Genomic DNA, 27951 nt, shown 5'->3' with positions numbered 1-27951 from the left:
GATGGAAAGATGGTAGAAAAGAAGTACATAAAGAAAAGGGACTATACAAGGGTGTAAAGCAAAGCAAAGAAAACAGAATGGGAAAACAGAAGAGGGAAGATGGCGGGAAAGAAGTACATGAAGCAAAGTGACTATACAAGGGTGTAAAGCAAAGAAAACAGAATGGGAAAACAGCAGAGGGAAGATGGCGGGAAAGAAGTACATGAAGAAAAGAGACTATACAGGGGTGTAAAGCAAAGAAAACAGAATGGGAAAACAGCAGTGGGAAAGATGGCAAAAAGAAGTGCATGAAGAAAATAGACTGTACAAGGGTGTAAAGCAAAGCAAGGAAAGCAGAATGGGGAAACAGCAGAGGGAAGATGGCGGGAAAGAAGTACGTGAAGAAAAGAGACTATAAAAGTGTGTAAAGCAAAGAAAACAGAATGGGAAAACAGCAGAGGGAAGATGGCGGGAAATAAGAACATGAAGAAAAGAGACTATACAAGGGTGTAAAGCAAAGAAAGTAGAATGGGAAAACAACAGAGGGAAAGCTGGCAGGAAAGAAGTACATGAAGCAAAGTAACTATACAAGGGTGTAAAGCAAAGAAAACAGAATGGGAAAACAGCAGAGGGAAGATGGAAGAAGTACATGAAGAAAAGAGACTATACAGGGGTGTAAAGCAAAGAAAACAGAATGGGAAAACAGCAGAGGGAAGATGGCGGGAAAAAAAGTACATTAAGGAAAGAGACTATACATGGGTGTAAAACAAAGCAAAGAAAGCAGAATGGGAAAACAGCAGAGGGAAAGATGGCGGAAAAGAAGTGCATGAAGGAAAGAGACTATACAAGGGTATAAAGCAAAGAAAACAGAATGGGAAAACAGCAGTGGGAAAGATGGCAGAAAAGAAGTACATGAAGAAAAGAGACTGTACAAGGGTGTAAAGCAAAGCAAGGAAAACGGAATGGGTAAACAGCAGAGGGAACATGACGGGAAAGAAGTATGTGAAGAAAAGAGACTATACAAGGGTGTAACGCAAAGCAAAGAAAACAGAATGGGAAAAAAACAGCAGATGGAAAGATGGTGGAAAAAAAGTACATAAAGAAAAGGGACTATACAAGGGTGTGAAGCAAAGCAAAGAAAACAGAATGGGAAAACAGCAGAGGGAAAGATGGCGGAAAAGAAGTACATGAAGAGAAGAGACTATACAAGGGTGTAAAGCAAAGCAAGGAAAACATAATGGGAAAACAGCAGAGGGAAAGATGGCGGGAAAGAAGTACATGAAGAAAAGAAACTATACAAGGGTGTAAAGCAAAGACAACAGAATGGGAAAACAGCAGAGGGTAGATGGCGGGAAAGAAGTACATGAAGAAAAGAGACTATACAAGGGTGTAAAGCAAAGAAAGCAGAATGGGAAAACAGCAGAGGGAAAGCTGGCGGGAAAGAAGTACATGAAGAAAAGAGACTATACAAGGGTGTAAAGCAAAGAAAACAGAATGGGAAAACAGCAGAGGGAAGATGGCGGGAAAGAAGTACATGAAGAAAAGAGACTATACAAGGGTGTAAAGCAAAGAAAACAGAATGGGAAAACAGCAGAGGGTAGATGGCGGGAAAGAAGTACATGAAGAAAAGAGACTATACAAGGGTGTAAAGCAAAGAAAGCAGAATGGGAAAACAGCAGAGGGAAAGCTGGCGGGAAAGAAGTACATGAAGAAAAGAGACTATACAAGGGTGTAAAGCAAAGAAAACAGAATGGGAAAACAGCAGAGGGAAGATGGCGGGAAAGAAGTACATGAAGAAAAGAGACTATACAAGGGTGTAAAGCAAAGCAAAGAAAACAGAATGGGAAAACAGCAGTGGGAAAGATGGCGGAAAAGAAGTCCATGAAGAAAAGAGACTATACAAGGGTGTAAAGCAAAGCAAAGAAAACAGAACACGTGTGATTAAGGGATGCAGAGGTCTAGGAAATATGACAGGAGAAAAATGGAGTTAGTACAAGAGAGAAAGACAGAGGGCCAGCGGCAGCAAATCCATATGGGTGGAATAAGGATAATCAGAGAAAGAAAACGGATCAGGTAAAAAAGTGAAACAGTACAGGAGCAAATAAAGCAGAAATAGATTGAGAAATGCAGCCAGAAAGGGAGTTACAACGGGACAAAAGCTGTACAAATGGAATGAATTAAAAAATAACGAGTGATTGACTTGAGGATCAGAAATAGACTGAATAGGAGAGAGAGGGAGAGAAACACTGACAGAGGTAATGATAGTGGAGAATAAGGGGTGAAAAAAAGGACATAAAAGACTAAGGAAGGGAATTAGTTGAAATAAGAGCAGGGGCACAGCACAGTTCTCAGAAATAAATATCAACATTTAGAAACATTCTTACTCGTAAAAACATAATGGCTCAAAATGTGTTCGAGTCTGCATGAGGTTGAGAACAGCACATAAATACACACATAAAACGCCTGTATGTCCCCCCCTTCCCTGCTTGCTCGTGGCTGGCACGTGTAGGAGGGGTCGGGGTGTGAAACACGTGGCCTTTCCAGGAACCAGCAGGTCTGCGTTGCGTCGTCCACTCACATTTGCTCAGCAAATGGAGAATGTTTAAAATCTGTTGGAACTTTCCACAATACAGGTTTGAAGCGTGCTCACTGCTCAGAAGGTAGCGCTAGTGATATGACTCTGATTCGGGTCGCAAAAAATAGTCCACGGGGGAGGGTATGTCTCCATGCTACGCCAGATCAAGTAGAGGCGGCGCGCGGGCTCTCTTGATTTAGAGAGTAAGAAAGACAGAGGAAAGAAGTGATTGCAAGAAGGAGGAGAGTGAACGAATAAAGAGAAGAAATGGCAGTGAAGAGTGGCAAAAAGGGCAGAGATAAAATTAATAAGAGGGGATGAAAGAAAGATAAAGTAAGCAGAGATGAGGGGAAAACACAGGGAAGGGGAGAAAAGAAAAGAAATAACGGATCAGCTCTGAAAACAAGCAAAGCAGTTATGAAAGAATATACAAGCATGAAAGCGATAAGAAAATAAGAAGAACACGGAGGGTGAACGGAGGTAATGAGGAGAAGACAGACGAAGGAAGAATCAAATAGAAGTCCGGGAGAAAGACAAAGAAAGGGGACTAACAAGATGGAAACCGACGTAAGGGCGCGTGCAAGAGAAGGAGGAAGTGACGCCGATTGAAAGTGAGCAGAAGAAAAGGACTGAAACGGAGAGGATACAAAAAAGAGAGAATGTGAGATGAAGAGACATCGAAAAAAGGAGAAGAATAGGTGGCTTGAAAATAAAAACCAGAGGAAGTGATGCCAGGGCACAGAAAGAAGGTTTGTGAGCAGAAGAGACAGACATAGTGCAGAGAAGAGCAGGTGAAAAGCGTGTCGTAAGTGGAGAGAAAGGGTCCAGTTGTGTACACGGTGGAAAGACAGTGAGAGAGAGATTGGCCAGGATCTGTGAATGCAGTGTGAGATGACAATCAAGGTGTGTAGGAGTGAGACAGAGCATGGAAGGAGTATAGTGATACAAGAAACCAATAGTTGAGCTTTCTAGACACCGGTCTTCGCCCCTACTGGGCATTATGGGTCCTGAAGACTGCGGGGAGGTTCGAGGACCGAGGACCCATAACACTTGGTATGACATGAGGGCGTGGTCTCTAAAGCTATCATAACCAGCACCCAACCTCGTTGGCAGTTTGAGAAGCAGATCAAAAGAAGAAACATGGACGCCAAAGAACAGCTGAGTAGGGTCCCAATTCACAGAGACACAAGGGCACACATTTTTAGTGTGGGTATTGCCTGGGGACCAGAAAAACAAGAAACGGCACCTCTGACTGGGAGGGGACATGGGAATTTTTAGCGTGGCGCAAAGTGACTGCACTGCCAACAAACACCCTTTGCATAAAAATATTCTTTGCACGGCTCTGTGAATCATGGTGTTTGCTGGCAGTGCAAAGTCACTTTGCAACGCACAAAAAATCCCATGAATCAGGCTCTTGGTGTGCACTAGAAACAACAACTACACGCGTCGTGGGAAACAAAACAGTAGATCGAGGATTTCCACTGCGCTCATAATAATAATGTGCATTAATATAGCGCTACAAAACCTCAGGTATCTGAGCGCTGCTTGCTATTACCCACAGTGTGTGGAACTATCAACCTTGAAGGATGAAAGGCTGAATTTAGCCCTGCCAGGATGCGAACTTGCATCAAAACAATATCAAAGCAAGTGTTCTACTCGCTGTACTATCTGACCGGCTATGCTCATGGTTGCGGCCCACGGGGTGATGTGGTCTCAGCTCCAGTCGGCTTAGTGGTTCTAGCGTGGGCTGCCACTGATCTTTCTTCTGCACGCCTGCCTACATGCTAGCCCACACAGATAGTTTTGTTGCGTTTGTTTACTTCTTAGGCGCTTATACAGCAAGTAAATTCCATTTCAAAATGCCCACGGGGCAACAGGGAGGGAACTTGTACATTGTAATTTCAGTACAACTATGTATACAAAAAATGCAGTGGGGGAATGGACGGTCAAACCTATCATGCCTTGTGAGTATTGAGAACATGCAAGTGCAGCAAGAGGGCAGCGAGGTAGATTCTGCGGTGTCCGTGCTCAAGGGTGAGCCACAGATGAAGTGCAAGGTAAGGTAAGTGCTATGAGGCCAGGAGCCGCGTTGGGTGGAAAGTGCGTGTCTCCTGTGCAGAGGGTGTGTCCCGAGGCAAGTGCTGCGGTAGTCAGAAGCTGGGGAGATTGGGAGGGAGTGGCCTGGGTCCCCGTGGATGCATAATAGTACAAGGCACCAATCACAGCAACTGTGGGATTAGCAGAGGAGGGAAGAAGAGAAGGAGGAGGACAAGAGGAGAGTCTTGAGTTGCTTTTGGAACTTCAGAAGGTCCTGTTCAAGACGCAGAGGCGGAGGGAGGCTGTTCCAGAGGAGGGAACCAGTTGAGGAAGGCAAGCAGCCTCCTGCTCTCTGTTTAGTGTAACGTTTTACACACAGGGAGTTGGTGCCGGAGGAACGTAGAGGTCTAGAAGGAGAGTGTTTAGTAAGAAAGAGTTGAAGATAGCATGATCTTAGGGCCCAGATAGCCTTGTGGATGATGCAGAGGGATTGTAATTTGATCCATGCAGCAACCGGGAGCCAGTGGAGGCTTTTTAGGGCAGGTGAGATGCCGTCCCTGGGCTGAAGGCCAAGGATAAATCTTGTTGCCCTATTCTGGATAAGTTGGAGGGGTCGCAGAATAGAAGAAAGAAGATTCAGGAGAAGGCTGTTACAGTAGTCAAGTCTAGAGCGAACCAGGGCTTGAGTCCCATTGAGCCTCTGAGGGAAAGTGAGAAAAGGGAAAATTCCTTTGAGGAGGAAGAGCTGATAGTTGGACTTCTCAGCAACAGAACCTCCCCTTACTGGTGGGGGCCACAGTGTAATTCTCGAGGCATGCAGCAGAAGGACCGTGCTCCCCCTATGCAGCAAGGCTGCTCATGTGGATCCTCCCTGTGCAGGCTGCATGGGGCATGCGGGCAGAGTCAGACTGGGCCATAAAATTGTCTCGGGCACCAATGGAAATGTGGCCCACAGTTGAGAATGGCAATTCTATCCTTTTTTGACACTGTTTGAATAGTACCCAAGCAGGAGTTTAAAAAAAAGAAATATATGATGCAAATTGTGCATTGTGCATTTTAAAGAATATATTTTCAGTAACATTGGTGAAAACTACTAGACACAGTGAAGTAGCTCATCAAACTGTCACATATTGGCCAAAAAGTGGGCCACTTTGAACACAAAAAGTGGCCCATGCCAGCATTTTGCATTTTTGGTCCAGCCGTGGGCCTATTGCTCTATAGGCCAGTCTGAGCCCGCATGCAGGAATAGTTTGCAGGGCTCGTCATTCACCCCACCTACCACAATGCATGAGAGGTGTGCCGCATTAAATGGCGATGCAGGCAACCATGGAGTCGCAGGGCGAGGCAGATGCAGGCTATTCAAGGTCAGCAAGTTATACCCTCTGGTTTAGCCACAGATTGCCCAGCGGCTGCGTTCCCCCAGTATTCCAAGGGTTACAATATGTGGGCGAACCTCTACAGGGCACTCTGAAACCTCCAAGAGACAACAATGCATTGCAGAACCAAGGCTAAACTAGAAGATTTGCACCAGGCAGGGAAAACTGCAAGAGGGAGGCTAAAGAGTAAAGAAAGAAAATCTACATGGATAAAGAAAATGTGCAGAAGGGAGGATATGCAGCCAATTGAAATAATGTGCAACAGACAAAGAGAAGTCACAAAAGGGAAGCCCCAATACTGATTCGGAAAATCTGCAGAAGAAATGCAATTGTAGTGGGGCAATTGTTGGCTAGAAAGCAGGTGCTCCCCTGCCTCCCCCAGAAGAAACAGAATTACAAAATCAGAAAGAACACATTTGAAACTGCACTTCAAAATCTCCCGGAAATGCAGCTGGCACAAAGAATAGGTAGTTTTGCTACACAAGTAGGGCCAGAGGAGGCCTTAGCTTGCACAATTAGTGTGTCTTTTTCAAATAGAATAGACTAGGTGGCAGGTAAGCATGCACCAAGGATGAGGGACTCCCAACACTAGTAGGGCAATATTTCTATAGGTAGGGATGAGGTTGCAGCGTACCTATAGGTAGAAATGTTATGTGCGAGGCATGCACCAGGCTCGGTAGACAGCAAATAAATGCAGAGCAAATGTGTTCTGCAGAGGAACAGAAAACCTGACAAGCAGTTGCCATGTTTGCACCAGCAGAGAATTCAGCTTTGCAACTTTTAGAAAAGCCCAGTTGAGCATGTTTGAGCAAATATGGGAAAATTCTGTAACCAGCTACATGGTGGCAACCCAAAGAAATGTCAATAATAATAATAATATGCAACTGACAAAGAGGATTCAGAAAAGGGCAGCTGCAGAGTCAAGAATGAAAATCTGTCTGGATAAAGAAAATGTGCAGAAGAGAGGCTATACAGGGCATTAAAACACTAGGCAACAGACAACAAGAATTCACAAAAGGGAAGCTCCAATGTTCATTGAGAAAATCTGCCAGACATATACCACAAAGCATATGCAAAATATTTGTGGCATAAATACAATCTACAAAATGGAGACTACTGAGTTAATACAGAAAATCTGCGCAGGATAAATAAAATCTACAGAATGGAGGCTACAGAGTAAAGAGAAAATCATCTCAAGGTAAAGAAAATCTACTAAATGAAGCTACATAATTGATGTGGACATGTTGCCTGGGATAAAGAAAATCTAAAAATGGAGGCTACAGAGCAAATAAGAAACCTGCATGAAACAAAGAACATATTTTAGAGGGAGGGTACATTTTAAATTGAGAAAATCTACATAGGAAAAAGAAAATCTGTAGAAATGAGGATATACAAAAAAAGATATAATTTGAAAAGGATTGAAACATCTTTAAAGGTAGGGGGCTATATTGAAAAAAGTAAAAGCGAAGAAAATAGAAAAATCCACAAGAGGAAGTAAACAAGGAAAATATAATATACAAGGGACAAAGAAACCCAGAGACATAAGGAAGACGAGAGACTGAAACTATGTGAAACAAAAAATCAAGAAGCAATTGCGAAAATCTGCAAGAAATAGAGGTCATGGAACAAGCATATGAAATAATGCAAAAGACGGGGCCCGTAGGAAATAGATATGATTTCTTTAAAGAATAAGAGGCTTGTTAGAAGCAATGACAGTGTGCAAGAGAAATGTGGGCATGTGGAGTGGGCAGGTGCAGAAGATTTAGGAAGAGAGGTTGGTCTAAGGGAGAGACAGAGATGCGGTGAGAATTTGCAGCATATTCTACAAGACCCTATCTATCACCCGCCACCCTCCAAACGTATGATGCAAGAAGCTTCTGGAGTACAACTGTCTCACTGGGAACTCCTTAGCCCGATGAAAACCTCCATGGTGCCTGTGCCAGGCTGTGACACCGGTCATCTTACGCCTATTTCTACATTTCAAAATGTACCCCTATTTTTGGGATGTTCTGTCAAACATTTGGGCATTATGTCTCGATGCGTAGGCTGCGATTTAAGCACGCCCCTGCTTTCTGCACAGGTCATAAGGCCTTCAATGGCTGCTTCCAATATCTGTGAAAGAGGAAATCTTAAAATTTGATGAGTGCACGGAGCATATAAAGGAGAGAGCGAGCGAGAGAGAGAGGGCGAAAAAGTGAGAGAGGATGATGTGAGACAGGGTGGTAGAGGAGACACAGCAAGATGGCTAGAGTGAGGAACAGAGACAGAAAAATAGCAAGACTGAAAGAGAGGGTGCAAGTAGGATACAGAGAAGGAGACATTGAAATTGCAAGGAAGAGAGTGAGACAGACATTGATAGAGAGAGTGACAGGTGAATCAACTAAAATCAGGTGTTATACGGCAGGAATGGTTTATGTGTTGCCGTATCTAAAACCTTTATCCAAACTTTCCTGGACAGGTACTTCATTGGACCGCCATAATAAGCGCACCATTGTTTTGCGCGTCATTTGCAGCAGAACCAATCACAGCCCACACCCGTGCATTTCTTTTTTGCTGCGACAAACAACTTATTCTGTCACCTTTTAAATAGAAAAGGACAGTTGTAGAGGGATGTCTTGAAAGTCCACCTGTCCCAGGATACTTAGAGCCACAGAGTGGGGCAACGCGGTCCAAAGACCCCCGCTCCTTTCAGAACGCCTTAGGGATTCTATGATCAGTTTATTATACAAAGGGTTTTGAAGGTATTTCTCCACAAAAAAAAAGAGTTAGGGAAAAGCTTTAAAAAATTACTCCCTGCAACCCATACTATCATCAACGCATTAACGTAAATGGTTTCTGATAACCGACATATAATAAACTTACAGAGCATGAAGTCAAACAAAAATAAGCATGATTAAGCCTTGTTCAGCTTTAGCAATCACTGTATTTAGATTAAGGAATTCATGAAAAATATTAAATGTTTATGTGAATAAAAACTGCACATCCGTGTCTTGCTCTCCCTGAGGAAGATATCAGGGCACTGAGTTCCTTCAATCAATGCCTTTTCACTCTGCTAACTAGCACAGTATTATGCATTCATGCTCTGCTAACTAGCACAGTATTATGCTTTCATGCTCAGCAAACTCAGCAAACTTGCACAGTATTATGCATTCATGCTCTGCTAACTAGCACAGTATTATGTATTCATGCTCTGCTAACTAGCACAGTATTATGCATGTATACTCCGCTAACACTGTATTATGCATTTATACTCTGCAAACTCGCACAATATTATGCACGTATACTCCGCTAACTAGCACAGTATTATGCATTTATACTCCGCCAACACAGTATTATGCATTTATACTTAGCAAACTCACACAGTATTATGCACTTCTACTCCGCTAACTAGCACAGTATTATCAATTAATACTTAGCACACTCACACAGTATTATGCACAGATACTCTACTAACTAGCACAGTATTATGAGTTTATACTTAGCACACTCACACAGAATTATGCACTTATACTCTGCTAACTAGCACAGCATTATGCATTTGTACTCTGCTAACTAGCACAGGATCATGCATTTAACTCCGCTAACACAGTATTATGAATTTATACTCCGCAAACTAGCACTGTATTTTGCATTTATACTCTGTTAACTAGCACAGTACTATGGATTTATATTCCACTAACATGGTATTATGCATTTATACGCAGAAGACTTGCACAGTATTATGACTTTATACTCTGCTAACTAGCACAGTATTATGCATTTGTACTCCACTGACACAGTAAGGTGCATTTATACTCGGCTAAATAGCATGGTATTATGCACTTATACTTAGCTAATTAACACAATATTATGCATTTATACAAAGAACAAATCTTAATCATTGGGAATTGATGGCTGCTTCAAAGGAGCCACCATTGAATTGTAATGGAAAGAAATTCCCCAATTTCGGACATCTTTAGTAGCTCAGGCCTAACACTGATGCAGAATTTTTGGGAGGCATCAGACCATTGTCCCCTTGTGACTGCTTAGCCTTTTGGAAGCAGCTAGGCCGCGCAGCTAGGCCGCTGCGCAACCATTTCTTGGGTCAAGTCTTTTGAAGTGTGCAGGCATTTTCTATGGGGTTGACCAGAAATGTCAAGCCTATTGATGAACCAGTGAGACTGGGATGTTCATAATCCCTACATGAGTGGGAAACAATAGTTTTGAAACTGGAAGCCAAAGTTTGGTTAACTTGGCCCAGGCTGGGTGGACTACGTCACGTGACTTGAGGTGCCTACTGTATGTATAGAGTATATAGTCCACTGCAGCGTGCTCGAGGTTATCACTGGCAGGCCTACCGCTCAGCACTTTGCATGCCCTGCAGGTAGCAGGCTTGAATCACAGTGGGGTCCCTCGGCCAATCATCTTTTGCAGGTGAACTAAGCACCAAGAACAACACCTGCCATACCAGTACTAGCTGGCATACATAGTGCTGTGAAAGTGAAAGCATGACGCAGCCAGCACTATGATTTCTGCTGCATGTGTATGGCTTCCTGCGGTTGAAAGAAAGGATGAGGGGTGAGAAGTTTCCAAAAGCTATGAAATGATCCTGTGTTCAGAGCAAGAAACTACCAAATGCTGCTGCTACAGTGACTCATCAAGAAAATACCAAATGCTGCAGCTACAGTGACTCATCAAGAAGCTACCAAACGGTGCAACAACAGTGGCTCATCAAGAAACTACCAAATGCTGCAGCTACAGTGGCTCATCAAGAAACTACCAAATGCTGCAGCTACAGTGGCTCATCAAGAAACTACAAAATGCTGCAGCTACAGTGACTCATCAAGAAGCTACTAAATGCTGCAGCTACAGTGACTCATCATTAACCTACCAAATGCTGCAGATACAGTGACTCATCAAGAAGCTACCAAACTGTGCAGCAACAGTGGCTCATCAAGAGACTACCAAATGCTGCAGCTACAGTGGCTCATCAAGAAACTACCAAATGCTGCAGCTACGGTGGCTCATAAAGAAACTACCAAATGCTGCAGCTGCAGTGACTCATCAAGAAGCTACCAAATGCTGCAGCTACAGTGGCTCATCAAGAAACTACCAAATGCTGCAGCTACAGTGACACATCAACAAACTACCAAATGCTGCAACTACAGTGACTCAACAAGAAGCTACCAAATGCTGCATTTACAGTGACTCATCAACAAACTACCAAATGCTGCAGCTACAGTAATTCAACAAGAAGCTACCAAATGCTGCAGCTACAGTGACTCACCAAGAAACTACCATATGCTGCAGCTACAGTGACTCGTCAAGAAACTACCAAATGCTGCAGCTACAGTGACTCAACAAGAAACTACCAAATGCTGCAGCTACAGTGACTCAACAAGAAACTACCATATGCTGCAGCTACAGTGACTAATCAAGAAACTACCAAATGCTGCAGCTACAGTGACTCACCAAGAAACTACCAAATGCTGCAGCTACAGTGACTCATCAATTAAACTACCAAATGCTGCAGCTACAGTGACTCATCAACAAACTACCACATGCTGAAGCTACAGTGACCCATCAACAAACTACCAAATGCTGCAGCTACAGTGACTCATCAAGAAACTAGCAAATGATGCAGCTACAGTGACTCAACAAGAAACTACAAAATGCTGCAACTACAGTGACTCAACAAGAAGCTACCAAATGCTGCATTTACAGTGACTCATCAACAAACTACCAAATGCTGCAGCTACAGTGATTCAACAGGAAGCTACCAAATGCTGCAGCTACAGTGACTCAACAAGAAACTACCATATGTTGCAGCTACAGTGACTCATCAAGCGACAACCAAATGCTGCAGCTACAGTGACTCATCAAGAAACTACCAAATGCTGCAGCTACAGTGGCTCATCAGGAAACTACCAAATGCTGCAGCTACAGTGGCTCATCAGGAAACTACCAAATGCTGCAGCTACAGTGACTCACCTTTCATCATCATCAAGAAAAACGATTGATGGGAGCTGCAGGGGCATGGCTGGCAGTGTAAAAAGTATCAAAGAAACACAAATGAAGACATGAAGGAAGCATGAGGATGGCATGGGGGAGGGGAGGAGGAAAGGGCTCATGCTGTTGATGGTGGCACACACGGGCATAGCAACCAACCAGCGCTCTACTTACTTCCGAAGGCGGAACCCGTCGCAGCACCTGGAATGGAAGAGAAGGAAAGATTGAGTGGGTGCCCAGTGGCAAGACCTCACCCGCTGCACTGAACCACCATGACGCTAATCCCCTGGGCACTGCATGCCAAAGGCCCAATCGTTCAACCTGCATCCCTTTCTGCCAGTACCCTGTGCTCACATATCAGTATTAAAAACATACATTTTTCAAAAACCTTTCTATCTTTTTTAAGTTTTTCCTAAAAATGAGATAGATCTGTGATTTGTATGTGAAAACCTCAATGCAGAAAGCCCCCTAGGCAGGCTTTCGAAAACGACATTACCTGCAAAAAAACACAGGGGTGAAAGAGTTAGTGGAAAGGGGAGCCTATAGGGGCATATGGGGGTAATGCTTACATTAAAACAAGGATATTATTTACTACAAATCACACACCTCCCAAATGCCCTGCAGAATAAATGCCACCGTGCCAGTTTCATTACCTGTATGTATATTGCGCTTCATGCCTGACTCCAGCTTCTAAGCGTAGGGCCGGGTATCAAACCCCTTTGCTTGGTGCTACAGTCCCCAGTGAATGTCGGCTGCACCACAGCATATCACTTGCATTCTGCGCCCATCGCCACGCAGTGCTCTGCTGTTTAGCCAGGTTTTCAAATCGGCTGGGCCAAGCAGGCTATGTACCAGCTTGCAATTAAAAGGAGTCTGGCAGATTTTGGTTCAAGGGGCTTTTTTGTTCACAGACAATAGTGCACAGCAGCAGAGCTCTCAAATGTCCCCTTGTTATACACGATAAAGTCACCCAGTCCTGTTTTTTTCCCCTTTGAATTCTTGGACTTGTAGTTTTTTTCCCCCATTTAAAATGTAGGGAAACGTGAAAGCTCAGCTGTAGGTTTGTTTGGGAGTCCACCATGTTCTGTAATTCGACTAATTTATATAGTTATTTTTGTTGCTTATATAGCGCGCCAAGCCTAACGGCATCTGGGCGCTTGCTTACATAAAATGTTTACAATTGTTTACATTTGATATTGTAATTATGTGTAACATATGTGTATGTGTTTGTAAGGAGGGTGTTTCCTCCGGTCGCTGCCAGTAAGGCACTTGCGCAGGAAAGGGAGTCGGTGTGTGGGACCCTTGGTGGGTGTAAGGCGCCCAACTCTGCATTTCATTTAGCCCTTGATCCTGTCTTCAATGGGTATGCACTTTAATGTTTTCAACCTGGGGTTTCGTCCCAGTGCCAGTCTCGCTGCCCGGATCTGCATTATGCCAAGGTAGCCACTATTGAGTTATAGGCCTGTAATGCTGAAGCGCTCGGCCCTGGGCACCGCCATGCGTATGGCTGGCTTATTTTGGACCTGCTGTGCCAGGGCCGCGGGGCTTCAGGGTTATGGCCATACCTGCCTACATTCCAGAATGAAAAACCCGGAGATATACGTCAAAGGAATGCCCCATCCACACGTTCTCAAGGCCACGCCCCCACATTGCAATATATTTAAGTTTGTACTATATGTGTTTAATAAACTCACAGGACTGTAATAAGCATGAAATGTGCAAAACATATGAAAGGAGCCATCACAAATATATATATATATATATATATATATATATATATATATATATAGATTCAAATTTGAACGTGATTGTAAACTGAGTGCATTATGAACGTGATAATGAAATCTCTCGAACACACCACAGTAGCTTTTTTTATCCCCATGTGGCATAGCACTTGTTCGCCATAGCTGAGGCCGTAATGTGTGCCCTTCATTACAGTTAACTCGCTTTGAAGACAAACATGAGCGCATTTCAGGGAGAGTGGGGGCAGCAAAGATACCTTTACTCCCGACAGATGTGATGTTACTTGCCGGTATTGCATGGTAGGGAAGGGATCAAAGCATTCAAATCTAGTGGAGACGCAGGGATGGCCGGAAAACCCAGAGACCAAGAGAAGAGCGTAAAAACCCAGAGTCTCCGGGTTAAACCCGGAGGTTTGGCAGGTATGGTTATGGCTCCATCAGCAGGCATCAAATGCCACAAGAATTCTAGTTCAATTCTTGCCAATTTATGGCCGCCTATCAGCCATTTTGGGGGATATCCATTTTAAGGATCCTGCTTCCTAGAAACGTCGACATGTTGAGGTAGCCCCTACTTGCTACCAGGGTCGGATTGGCCCATCTGCCACTGGGCACATGGCCGGGCCGAAATCATGTGTAGAGCCTGGAGGCCGGTTTCGCCCATGCCTGGGCCGGTTTGAAACATTTATTGTTGTTGTTGCTGTTGAAACAAACTAAAAGCACCCGCAACGGCATAATTCATGAAAGCAAGGTAACACATGTTACCTTACTTTGATGATTGATTTGCATGCATCAGTCACATGCTGCTGCAGGATGCATCATTCACATGCTGCTGCAGCATGCATCATTCCCATGCTGCATGCTGCTGCAGCATGCATCATTCACATGCTGCTGCAGCATGCATCATTCACATGCTGCTGCAGCATGCATCATTCACATGCTGCTGCAGCATGCATCATTCACATGCTGCTGCAGCATGCATCATTCACATGCTGCTGCAGCATGCATCATTCACATGCTGCTGCAGCATGCAACCAACTTTGCATCAGACCTGCAGATGAACTTAACTGGTCTGCTGTTAAATCTCAGTTACCAGTTTAATGGTATCCACTACAGAATAATTTCGCATTTTGCTATAGCCGATATGCTAGCTCAGTGGGTTGAGCGCTCACTGCTGCAATGTGTGTGTGATCTGCAGGTTGCAGGTGCGGATCCCAGCAAGGCCATATCAGCCTTTCATCCTTCTGAGGTAGATAAACGAGTGGCAACACAGGTTGGGTGATATTGTGTGCATGTTTGTTCTATAAAAAAGAGCTCAAGTGCTATACGATAACCTGTCATTTGGCCTTGGACGTCTCCTTGCATTCACAGTAATTTGACAACATGGATCTATACACACAGATATTAAGGTACATATGGTGATCCATTCTGGTATGGAATGTATATCACATTAGTGAAATCATAACCATATTTTTCGCAGTGTATTTTGTATTTATTAGGTTTATTGATGTCACTTCCTGTTTTGTCAAGGGGTGAAAGGCCGTGTTTCATCACTTCCCGGGATGTCACTTTCGGGTGGGTCAAATGACATCACTTCTGGTGATGTCATCAGAGGTCAAGGGTCGTGAGGCGAGGGTTGTGCCACTTTTTTGAGGCGAGGGGTGGGGCACTTTTTCTGGGCTGTCCGGGCATATTTCTTATCCCAGTCCGACCCTGCTTGCTACATCTTCCCAAAATATTTTGGACTGCTTCCTGGGTTCCCCCGCACCCCCTCTCTAGCAAGACCGGTGCTCATCGAGAAGGACCGTGCTTACTTGCTGTTTTGTTATCAGTGCCCTACACAACATGGGTGTCTCTCACACTGGATGGTCCTTAGCCATTTTAGATGCCACAGCGACCCCTTCTGGTTGAGCAGCACACTGCTTGCCCGTTCGTCTTTGGCCTCTAGGTGTCTTCACTTCATGTTGACCTGTATGGGAAGCCTTCAGACTTCCATGGGTCATGGGGTCCCTTGAATGTCTAGCTTGGGAGAAAAACTCTACTTTTTGAGTAATACTGTCACCTGCGCTACTTGGGAGTTGAGGGGGGGAGGGTGTTTGCAAAGGCGGGGGAACTATAACTTTGAATATTAACTCACTTTGCTCCTCATCACTAAAGTTCGCTGAATTTTTAATATAAGGAACATATTTTGAACGGCCCTGTGTTTCCTCTGTTTAGGCCAGTCCAAAAAGGACTCGCTCAGGGTCCTCTATTATACCTAGTGTCTCTGAGACCCTTATTATCCCTTTCCCTCTAGCAAAGGGTGTGACAAATCAACTTCCGGGGCACCAGTGGTCCAGGGATGAATATCGGTTTCTAAACCATCAATCAACCCCACACCTCCAGTACACCAGAAGGGATACTAATAGATTGCAAACAAAAGCAAATTATAAACCTCCTTGTCCAATTTTGGTAACGTGGACGAAATGGCAGGCTTATCTCTGCAAGTTTGTGGATCGTTGGTTAGTTGCAACACAGCGAAAATACAATTATTACCCAATGATTTTTTTTTTAATTCTTTTTTTTATAACACGCTTAATACCTGAGTTCTAGCACACTACAAAATACAACCCACCCTGTAAAGAAACACAGAGGACAGACAGTTTCGCGAAGGAAAGGGATGAACTCTGGCTACGACAGGAGGGCAGTCGGTAAAGCAATTAGTCTTAACGGTTCAATGTCATTTGGTTTCAGCACCAGAGCAAAGGGTCGTAAATGTGAGTAGGGGCTTTTAGGAAGGACCAGGGGGACAGAAACACAATGTGGCTGGTGCTTGAGATGATCTTGATGATCGACAGCTTCGAGTCGGTTCCAGGACGCTTTGCAGCTCCTGTGATAGAGTTGAAGACAGGAGACAGCTGCGGGTACTAGGCGGTAGGCAGTTCCGCAATCGAGGCTGGACGGACAGCTGCAGGCTGGCCTACACGGTGGCCCAGGGTCAAGAAATGTGTCCCTGTGCTGGTTGGCGGATCTCGAACGCTGGTTGAGGCGTCTCAGGTAGCTTTAGTGACTACAGCTTGACAACAGTCAGTGGTGCAGCCGGTCGCCGTTCAAGGGCTCGACTGCCTCATAAATTACCTTAAAAGATGGACGCTGGTTGGTGCTTGTTTTGGCACACCTCCTAGCTTCTTCACAGGGCTTGCGGCATCCTTTAAGGCGGACAGCCCAAAGCTGAGGAGAGTGTTTGCAGGCAACAGCCTTGTCCTTTGGTCAGAGACTCTGTGGCACTTCCCACCTAGGAAGGTTGATGGCAGAACCTAGCAGGGCACACTGTGTGCTGGATGGGTACCAGTTCTGGAGCTGCTGGAAAGGTCCTCTGAGGTTGGTATCTCCCTCTGTTCCCTGGGAGATGTTTAGGGGAGGGATCTTGCTGTAAGGCAGACTGTACCTTCAGCCAGGGTCCAAATGAGTCCTTCTTCCTACTCCTTTTGAAGTCATTGGATAATCTGACTACAGAGGGTTCAACCCTCTTTTAAAGCCAAATGGGCATCAGTGATTGGTGCAGGCTAAGCCAACCTTAATGAACCAATCCTGGGTCCCCACCAACAATGTTCTGTTATGCGTGAGGTCATGAGCAGAGTGCTTTGCAACAGAAAAGGTAAGAGGTGACAATATGTACTAATAAGTCCCACCCATCGTCCTGTCTGTTGTGGATCAAAGTGTCTCTCTGGTTTATTGAGCTATTTGTGACTCCTGATCAAAGCGCAGATCTCCCTTGAAGTTTGTTGCGAGAACAGACTTTCTGTCTCCATCAAATCACATACTTCTTCCCTCTTCCCTCTGAAAGGGGGTCTCCTCGCAGGGGTTGCCTACTGTAAATAGTTGTCCCAGACATGACATTCACTGCCCTTCATACAGAGGGGTGGGAGCTAGCTTCAAGCTGACACATTGCATATCAAAAAGGTGTTGAGGTTTCCTGTCCCCTTTTGTCAGTTCTGCGATCAGGCCTCCCACAGGCCTGTATTAACTCTCATAAGTATCCGCTACCACCAGCAGACAGACAATGGGCAGGGTGGATCCACAAAGCCTTTGATATTTAATTAGGCTGGCCATGGCAGGAGGAAGGTGTTGACCTCCTCCGCTTGATGCTTTCATGTACTCCTGGCTGTCACATTCCAACTAAATGTGACAGTGGGGACAGCGCTTGTAGGTTGTGTCCCCCCAGAGTACACGTGACTATGTGTTTGTTGTGCGGTGAGCATAGGAAAATGTGTGCGGTTTAGCCCCATACATTTTCTGAGGTTGATCTCCAAAACAGTCAATTTCTTAAAAAAATATCATAAAGCGCAGACGAGTGAACACTCCCCATGCGGATAGCCGAATTCCTCACACAGCCTCTCTCAGGCCCTTTTTATCCCCTTCTCTCTCTGGGCCTCCATAGTGGCAGGTCTCTCACAAGGTCATCTGTTTTTCTCAGTCTCTCTATGGCCTTATATAAGCTAATTTACTCATAGGGTCCACTATATTATACATTCTGTCTGGAATAAAGCTGTATTTACAGAAATATTTTCACAAAAATGTAAAAAAACCAAAATACCAAACAGGCGTTGGGATTAACGTTTCTGAATCCCACGCCCATATGTGCGTTCTGGGCAGGGGATATGGGCATAGGGTCTAGGTGGTCAGAGGAGACTCCCCCAATGGAGGCCAACAGGAGAGGGGGGAAAGAAACCCAAACAACATCCCAAGTTATAAACAAGCATTGGCAATGCCAACAGTTTGGGATTTTGTGTAGGCATGGGAAAGGTAAAATGGTGTGACTGTCTGGGCATCTAGTAGCAGTGCCTGGAAATGCTTATATTTATACACAAGGCCAAACTGATGGCTTTGCCAATGCTCGTTTTAACGAGACGTCAGTGAAGGACACGCAAAGTGTTTATCCATCGAGTTGCTCAAGGCAACTAGTTTAGGCATTTTAACTACGCCACTAGCGTGTTTACAGCTGCAATTGATTCATTTACCCTCAGAAGACTGCTTTGAAAACACACTTTGGGCCTCATTGCGACTCGGCGCTAAACCATGGTGCTATTAGCACCATGGTCCATGCCGGGGTCCGCCATGGGGAATGGCGGAATTACCGCCCCATTCCAAGGTTGGCGGGGCGGTAATCCCCCATGCCGCCATGGCCCTTCCCCATTCCCATTTTTGCCCCATAGGGCTCAATGGGAATGGGGAAGGCGCTAAGTACGGTGCCGCAAATTGCGGCACCGTACTTAGCACCAAGGTCCCTTTGCGGCACCCTACTTTAACGGCTGGTAAAACCAGCCGTTAAGGTCGGGTCCCGTAAAGGGACCTCGTAATTAGGCGCTAAGTGTTTAACGCCGCCGAATGCCTTTTACAGCGCCGTTAAACACTTAGCACCTGGGTCGTAATGAGGCCCTTTGAGTGCAAAGTTTGATGGTAAGGCTTGAACAAGATAACTCAAAGAGATTCCAGGAGGATGTGCTCGGGCAGAAAGTGGATGGCAATGGCCATAGGGATTAGCATGGGCCATGGGCAGTCAATTGGTGGGTAAATAACCAAACAACGCAAGCTTTGTGTCCCTCCTTATATGCCATATCTCCCTAGCTGCACTCGAATGCAAAAGATTTGGCTTATAAAGCGCCACCTAAAAGCCAAAACTAAAAAGGGCTAGGGAACGTGAGAATCAACGGTTCTGTCTAGTCTTAGGTCCTGGTGTAATGCCCAATCTCTCTCACGGTGCCCCCTATAATGACTAATCTGGCCTGCCATGTTATATGCCAATGATATTGCTGTATGGCAGCTGTAGGTAACCTCCCTAGGTGCATATGCCCAAAACTCCCTTCAGCCCTCGCCAGTGCAGTCAAATGTGAGGGATCATGGGAGCTGTAGTCCTACACATCTGGAGAGCCACATGTTGCTTCACACTGCTGTATGGATTCCTGCCCCGCACTCCGCGTAAAAGAGAAGCGGGAGTCAGGAAATATCCGCCGGGAGAGCAGAGTCCACCCAAAATCTGTAAATACCCATTCAGCTGCGCCATGTGGGCATTTACAGATGTTAATGCCACTGCGGTGGGCCCAACTACATTAGCTTCAGGCCCCACGTGTTAGACAATCTTGGCTACGCCTCTGGGGGAAGAGGATGATAACCAGACTGGCTGTGGGAAGAGAAACTAACGAAAGTTAAAGGGAGACAGGAGTAGCTTAGAACTGGGTGCTATGTACCGGGCTTGTACCCGCCCCCCATCGCAATCCTGACACATCACCACGCACGGGCAGGGATGCGTGAATAAAAGGAGCATGACCCGGGGCTTCCGGGTCAAAATGGAGCCAGGCACGCCACACATCCACTAAAATGTCTCCTGGTTTCTGACCACATATGGAAGGCCCCGTACCGCCTCATAGGCCATACCAGGGCCCCCACAACAGTGGTGACAGGCTGGGATGCAACCCTGCCCTCCAACAGGCTGCACCAGCAGGAGCTGTCATCCCTTATGCAGCCGGCACGCCTCAAGTGACCGCCGCACATTCTGCACACCCGCCCGCCATGATGGACGCAGAAAAAAAAACACCTGCACGGCCCACTCCCCACCTAATGCCATCCAGGAGATCCTCACCTGAGGTAAGGCAGGAGTCTCCACCTCAATCCATAGCTCAGGCCAGTGAAGGCCCCAGGGGACAGCATTGCCGCGCTGGACACAAGCAGCCCATCAGCCACCACTGACCACTGGTGCGGCTACTCCAGCCAGGCTAGCGGTGATGTTTAGCCCCCAGACCCCAGGTCGAGGTCAAAGTGGGTCATGGACCCTAGTGCCGCCTTTTGACCCATCATCGGTGGGCCTTAGGTGGGCTATCTGGATTCAGAAGTTTGAAATGATGATGAACTGCAAGGACATCGTCACTCCCAGAAATATGCGGTCTCACCTTCTACTCAACATGGGAAGGATGTCCTTCCCACTTTCGACTCACTTGCTAAGACTGGTGCTGCAGATGACTACGCGCTGGCAAAGGGGGCACCGACAAGCCATGTCATGCCAGAGCTGAACCCGGACTAAAAAACATTTATATTTTGCACAATGGCCCAAGCTGAAGCAGAGACTTTGGATGCCTACCACGCCCGTCTACGCCGCCTGCCACTCTCCTGCGAGTTTAAGAGCGATGACAAAGAAGTCTGATGTTGAGTCATCAACGGCATGCACTCTGAAAAGCTAAGACGCATCGCTCTCAGTGAAAAAGGCATCACTCTCTTATGAATTCTGGAGTACGGGCGTCAGCGTGAACTCGCCCATGCCAGAGCAGCTCAAATGGAACTAACACTGAGGGAACTGAAGGTCGCTCCTGCGTCCACCATCGCAACCATCTCTGACCGTTCCCAGCAGGTGAGACACGAGGGGGAGTCAGGCAGCCCTGCACCTTTACTTTATTTTGATTTTATTGAGGATTTTTAAGGCGCTTTATACCACAGAATTGTGTTTCAAGGCGCCACAAGGCTAAATGGAAAGGGAACAGGGGAAATAATAACAATGGCAAAAACAGTAAATATATAGTCGTGGTCCTACTAGGCCTTGTGGCATTCGGACGTGCAAGAGCAGTGCAGAGAAGTGCAGGGAAAGGGGACGGGAAGGGGGAGCAGGGGAGGGTACAAGTGCTGGAGGAGGGCCCGGGCGGCAAGTGCTAAGGGGAGCCAGGAGGAGCACCTCAGGCTGAGGGCTGGTACAGGCAGTTCTCAAGGGTGGGATGTGGAGTCTCAAAACAGGGGCTGGAAGGGCAGTGCAGTGGGGGAGTGGTGCTGGAATTGACTGGGAGAAAGGGCCTGAGAGCCTGTGGGGTTCATGAGGATCAGGCCATCAGTCACTGCAGCAGTGGGGTGATTAGCAAGGACGGGAACGAGGGCAAGAGGTAGAGAAGAGCAGGGTTTTGAGCAGTTTCTGGAACTTAAGGAGGTCCGACCCAAGTCTGAGAGCAGCAGGAGGCTGTTCCAAAGGGAGGCACTAGCCATGCAGAGAGGCCTGCCCCCCACTCTCTGGTTAGACAAGGGTTTGACAGTCAGAGAGTTGGAATTAGAGGAGCGTAGCACTCTAGCAGGGGAGTATTTAGGGAGGGAACGTTGGAGATAGCTTGGTCCCAGGCCCCTTGGTGCTCACACCCATCCAATTACAGGGAATGCAGCTGGTGTAGTGGATCATGTCATGTAAGGAGAGATTGTCGAGCCCAGGGTACATCCTGCAGCACGTGCGGCTGCCAGGACTATTACACAAAAGTGTGCTGATCATCGACTCCGCCAGCCTAGAACCGTCCTATGCAGATGAGGCCCAAGCAGAAGAGAAAACAAGCAAAAGCTTGCAAGTAGATGCCAACGAAACCTCCTCCACAGCAGAATCAAGCGAGGAAGAAGAGGCGGCAATGGTAGCAATGCAGACTCAGCCCAAAGCAAAGCAGGAGGGCAAAGTACACTTGATGTGCAAACTGTCAAAAAGGAAGCGACACAGGTGCAAAATCCGCATAGTAAGTCATCACAGTAACCATCGACACAGGGGCATCCGTAAATGTCATGTCCCACTTGACGTTCAAACAGATGTTCGCCCGTCTGCCCCTAAAAGCCACAGACACGCATCTCTATGCACAGAGCAACAAGAAACCCCTGCCAGTTATCAAGCGTTTTCGCACAGAACTCACAAGAGGGAATGTCTGCATACAGTCAAAAATCTACGTCATCGACACAGGACTGGAATGCCTACTGTGCCGGGAGGTCGCTGAAGACCGAGGCCTCATCCAATTTGTCTGAAATGGTTCCACGGCTGATTAAATCCAAGCCCCCCTCGCCAAACACCCTAACATGCTAAACAGAATTGGATGCTTCACAGGGCGCCTGGTGAAGCTCCACATCGACACTTCAGTCCAACCCAAGGCTGTGCGACACAGAAGAACACTGTTCCACATGCAGACCTTAGTAGCGAAAGAACTCCAAGAACTGGAAAAAGCAGATATTATTGAGAAGGTAACAGCACCCAAACCAGGGGTCTCCCCCATGGCCATCTCCCACAAACCAAAACAGCTGTGAAAGGACATGTGTCTCCCCAACGTGGCCATCACCAGAGAGTGGTATGTAAGCCCCACACTTAATGAAATCAATACGGATCTGACAGGGTCACGAGCCTACATAAGGACATCACCACTTTTTCGTCCCACCTCAGTTTGCGGAGGTATAAGCAGCTGAACTTTGGCATCTCCTCCGTGGCCAAGATATTTCAACACGCCATCCAACCAGTCCTACAGGAATATCCCGTGGTCCTCAATGCCACAACCACAACCCTGCAGATTTTCTCTCACGACACCCACGGCCTGCCACAGCAGCAGAAGTGCTGGAGTCCATAAAATCGAAGACTGCATCTGACGGGTGATCCACACGATGAAGACAAAAGCCATCAGCTCATTGGACACTGCAGAAGCCAGCCTACAAGACACATGTTGTGATCTCACTAAAAATACAGTGATGTCAGGAAACTAATTCATTCCTGCAAAACACCCATAACCGCGCAAAGGCTGCCCACGGGTTCCTGACAGGAATATTCGCAGTCCACCATTAACTCTCTGTCACGTTGGATTGCCTCCTTCTCGAGGGGTACGAATTGGCATCCCTAATGGCCTCCAACACAGGGTTGTTGCTCTTGCCGATTAAGGTCACCAAGGCCAGGTGCACACAAAGTCACTCATCAGAAGCAGAGTTTGGTTCCGATTTCTGGACGCGAGAGTGAACAAAGTCGTAACCTCCTGCCTCCCATGCCAAGCATCAGGTGCTCCACTGAGACTGCACCCCATCTGCTCTGCCCCTCGAGGACAATCTCGCTGGGAATCCATTGGCAATCGCTTTCTGCAGAGTCCAGGAACGGTATAACAATTGATAGCCATTGACGACTACTCTAGATACCCCGAGGTGGAAATTATAGCATCTACCACGGCAGAGAGAAAACTGCCGGCCATGGAGAAAATGCTTGCAACGCACGGTCTCCCCCAGTCGGTGAAAAGGGTTAATGGCCCTCTGTTTCAGGGAAAGGACTTAAAAAAATACCCGGAGGACCTACAGATCCACCAACATCACATCACACCCCGCTGGCCCGAGGCAAACGGGGACGCGGAACGTTTCATGTGGACACTGAACAAAACCCTCCGCCTTGCCAAAGCTCAAGGTCTCCCCTGGCAACTGGAACTCTTATCGGTTTCTGAGGAACTATAGACTTAGGAACAGCGGGACAGGGATGGGCAGCAGTAGACGTACACTTAGAAATACTTAGAAATATTCTGATGGTCTGGACTGCATAGACCCTTAACAGTTCTGTGTTCGGAACACGAGGAATACCGCCAAAGTAGAGCAGGGCGTTGAACCCTAGGTGCACGATGCATCACCCACAACTCCAAAAATACTATAGGATTGACTTTGGTAAGAGAGTTTGGTTGCTTCGTGCATGCATGGTTGCTAAAAAATTCATATTGAGGTCATGGAAATCAAGTACTTCATTTAACATTGATGACTGGGTGGAGGAGCTACTTACTGTTTCAACATATGAAAAAGCCATTTACAAACTCACTGGTGACATTGAAAAATGTTGGGACATTTGGAGCTGCTTTCTTGATGCATATGGATAAACCTGATCTTTGATCTGGGGTATTATGTACTTACCCTTGAACACTCATAATCTGTATAATACCTATAGTTTGTGTGATGGTTTTTGTAATGCCCTTTTGTCTGAGGTATAGTATTTTGCATTGACATTTTTGGTTTATGTCTTCTACTCCTATGCTCTTATTCTCTTTCTTCCTTTTCTTTTTCTTTTTCTTCTTTTCCTTTCTTCCTTCTTGTTCTATTTTTAATGTTTATGTGATGTTTGGATTGTTTATGGCGAATTGGTTACTTTGCTTTCACTTGGTTGATATGTGTGAATTTCATGGACTGCTGTTCATTTATTTATGTTTGCTTACTGTGAAAATAAAAATTTAAATTTCATACAAAAATACTATAGGAATATTTTTTTCCATAAATGTAGAAAAGAAAGGTTCAAATTATATTAAAGCAATCTTTCATGGCGGTCCAACGGTATCCAGAGATTAAAACTAATCCAAAATAACGAATGAATTCATTACGAATCCCAAACAACACAAAATAACAAATATTTTGTTAAAATATATATGGGTTGGGGTCTAAGCGGTTAAAACGGGTGGGAAGGGGGTTTGGGTGGGTTTTCAAACATAGGGGAATAGGTGTATTTGCGGGACCCCCGCCCAAAATAAAAATAAAAAAGTGTAATTTTTGGTTGTTATAGGTTCGTTATTAATTAATCCTCTGTTATTTGATTCGTTTAAATCACATGGGACCGGGCCAAACAATGTACGCATTATTTAAACATGCCGGCACATGACCCGATCCCAATGCATTTTGGACCGGTGTAGGCCTTCTTCAGGGAGATGTCTCTCTAGCCTGCATGAAAGACGTCACCAATAAAAACCCCATAAACCTTTGCGATCTCTAAATACCATAAAAAGATGACCAGACAATGAAATATAAGTGCACAGTCTGTGTCAACATTTCCCTGTGGCAGTGAGTACCCACCAATGCTGCTGATTCCTTCGTGAAATGGCCAAGACACCCGAAAGTGTCACTCAAATCACAACAAGCGTAAACCGCCCTGGAGAGCCCTGGCCCACCTAAAGCCCTGGGCACATGGTAAGAGCGAACGCACAGGGAAGAGCAGGTCCAGATATAGGGAGGCCGGCAATAACAGGAGGAAAGAGAGAGGCTGTCAGAGAATGTGGGATTTGGAGAGACGGAGAAAGAGGGGCTGTGAGCGAGGGAGAGAGCTAGAGAGGAAGAGAGAGAAAAGCAAAAACATTGAATGAGAGACAGAGAGAGGCAGAGAGAGAGAGGACGAGACAAAGAGGAAGAGAGAAAGAGAGGGACCGAGAGGAAGAGAGAGTAACAGAGATAGAGGGAGAGAGCGAGAGAGAGAAGAGACAGAGAGGGGAGAGAGAGATAAGGAGAGAGAGGGACGGAGTGTAAGAGAGAGCGGCAGAGATAGAGGGAGAGAGCGAGAGAGAGATATGAAATAACAGGACAGAGACAGATTCCGAGTTGGGGACCTGGTGAAGGAGAAGAACGAAGGGTGTGAGACGGGCGATTCGTGAGATGCACAGGGCAGAGATGGGGCCAGGGAGAGCGACAGAGAGACAGTCAGGGGAAGGGAAAATGCACGAGTGTGAAAGAGACACAGTGCAGCAGATGTGCACCCGCAGAGTGGGGCTGCGAGGAGAGATGATTGGGGTGGCATACGCGGGTAGACGGTACCCCAGAGAAAGGAAGAGACTGCACCTGACAGCAGCACGAGCACTCAGGCGACAGCATGTAACTCCGACGCGCCAAGGCAGGGGAAGTTCTTTGAAGTCACAGGGGGTGCTTCACTCACACTGACAGCCGCCTGCTCCCCCCGAGAAGCGCGCCCGGCCTGTCAGGGCCTTCACTCTGCCTTTCACACCTTTGATCACTGCGCTTTTGAGATAAATGCATGGATTGCCTTGTAGCGCAGACTACAGCGCCGAAGAGCCGCCAAGGGGCCCTCAGAATTCGGGTCTCTCGGGTGGGGGTGGGCTGCCGCCTGTGGCGGAACACCAGCCTGTGTCGCCGAACTCCACCGTGTGCTCATGGTGGCAGTATTGGCAGAGCATGGCAGAGCTAGCCAAGCATATGTGTCCAAGTCTTCCTGGAGGAGGTACTGGCAGGGCCATGGTAGACCTAGGCATATGAGCGAGTCTTCCTGGGGGAGGTACTGGCAGGGCCATGGCAGAGCTAGGCGTATGAGCGAGTCTTCCTGGGGGAGGTACTGGCAGGGCCATGGGGCAGAGCTAGGCGCATTAGCGAGTCTTCCTGGGGGAGGTACTGGCAGGGCCATGGTAGACCTAGGCGATGAGCGAGTCTTCCTGGCGGAGGTACTGGCAGGGCCATGGCAGACCTAAGAATATGAGTGAGTCTTCCTGGGGGACGTACTGGCAGGGCCATGGTAGACCGAGGGTGTTTGAGCGAGTCTTCCTGGGGGAGGTAATGGCAGGGCCATGGTAGACTGAGGCGTATGAGCGAGTCTTCATGGGGGAGGTACTGGCAGGGCCATGGCAGACCTAGGCGCATGAGCGAGTCTTCCTGGAGGAGGTACTGGCAGGGGCTTGGTAGACCTAGGCGCATGAGCGAGTCTTCCTGGGGGAGGTACTGGCAGAGCCATGGCAGAGCTAGGCGTATGAGCGAGTCTTCCTAAGGTAGGTACTGGCAGGGCCATGGTACACCTAGGCATATGAGCGAGTCTTCCTGGGGGAGGTATTGGCAGGGTCATGGTATACCTAGGCATATGAGCGAGTCTTCCTGGGGGAGGTACTGGCAGGGCCATGGTATACATAGGCGTATGAGCGAGTCTTCCTGGGGGAGGTACTGGCAGAGCTAGGCGCATGAGTGAGTCTTCCTTGGCGAGGTACTGGCAGAGCCATGGCAGAGCTAGGCGCATGAGTGAGTCTTCATGGGGGAGGTACTGGCAGAGCGATGACAGACCTAGGCACATGAGCGAGTCTTCCTGGGGGAGGTAGTGGCAGGGCATTGGCAGACCTAGGCGCATGAGCGAGTCTTCCTGGAGGAGGTACTGGCAAGGCCATGGCAGACCTAGGCGCATGAGCGCGCCTTCCTGGGGGAGGTACTGGCAGGGCCATGGCAGACCTAGGCGCATGAGCGAGCCATCCTGGAGGATGTACTGGCAGGGCCATAGCAGACCGAGGCGCATGAGCGAGTCTTCCAGGAGGAGGTACTGGCAGGGCCATGGCAGACCTAGGCGCATGAGCGAGTCTTCCTGGAGGAGGTACTGGCAGGGCCATGGCAGACCTAGGCGTATTAGCAAGTCTTTCTGGAGGAGGTACTGGCAGGGCCATGGCAGACCTAGGCACATGAGCGAGTCTTCCTGGGGGAGGTACTGGCAGGGCCATGGCAGACCTAGCCAGGCATATGTGTCAATATGCAAGTCTTCCTGGGGGAGGCACTGGCAGGGCCGTAGTAGACCTCGGCGTATGAGCGAGTCTTCCTGGGGGAGGTACTGGCAAGGCCATGGTATACCTAGGCGTATGAGCGAGTCTTCCTGGGGGAGGTACTGGCAGGGCCATGGCAGACCTAGGCGTATTAGCGAGTCTTCCTGGAGGAGGTACGGGCAGGGCCATGGCAGACCTAGGCACATGAG

General features: G+C 47.1%; 1 protein-coding gene across 6 annotated transcripts in view; it reads right to left on the bottom strand.

The window, feature by feature from the left end:
- The window catches only part of NTNG2 (netrin G2), a 517246-nt gene that overhangs the window by 108751 nt on the left and 380544 nt on the right, over window positions 1–27951 (bottom strand). For all 6 annotated transcript variants that reach the window (XM_069609300.1, XM_069609301.1, XM_069609302.1 and 3 more), the window contains exon 5: window positions 12130–12156. In XM_069609300.1, coding sequence (XP_069465401.1) covers window positions 12130–12156 — 27 coding nt within the window. The remainder of the gene's footprint in view (window positions 1–12129; window positions 12157–27951) is intronic.

Source organism: Ambystoma mexicanum, chromosome 8 (assembly GCF_040938575.1).
Source record: "Ambystoma mexicanum isolate Mex_15411 chromosome 8, UKY_AmexF1_1, whole genome shotgun sequence".
NCBI lineage: Eukaryota > Metazoa > Chordata > Amphibia > Caudata > Ambystomatidae > Ambystoma > Ambystoma mexicanum.
This window is presented reverse-complemented; position numbering and strand designations above follow the sequence as displayed.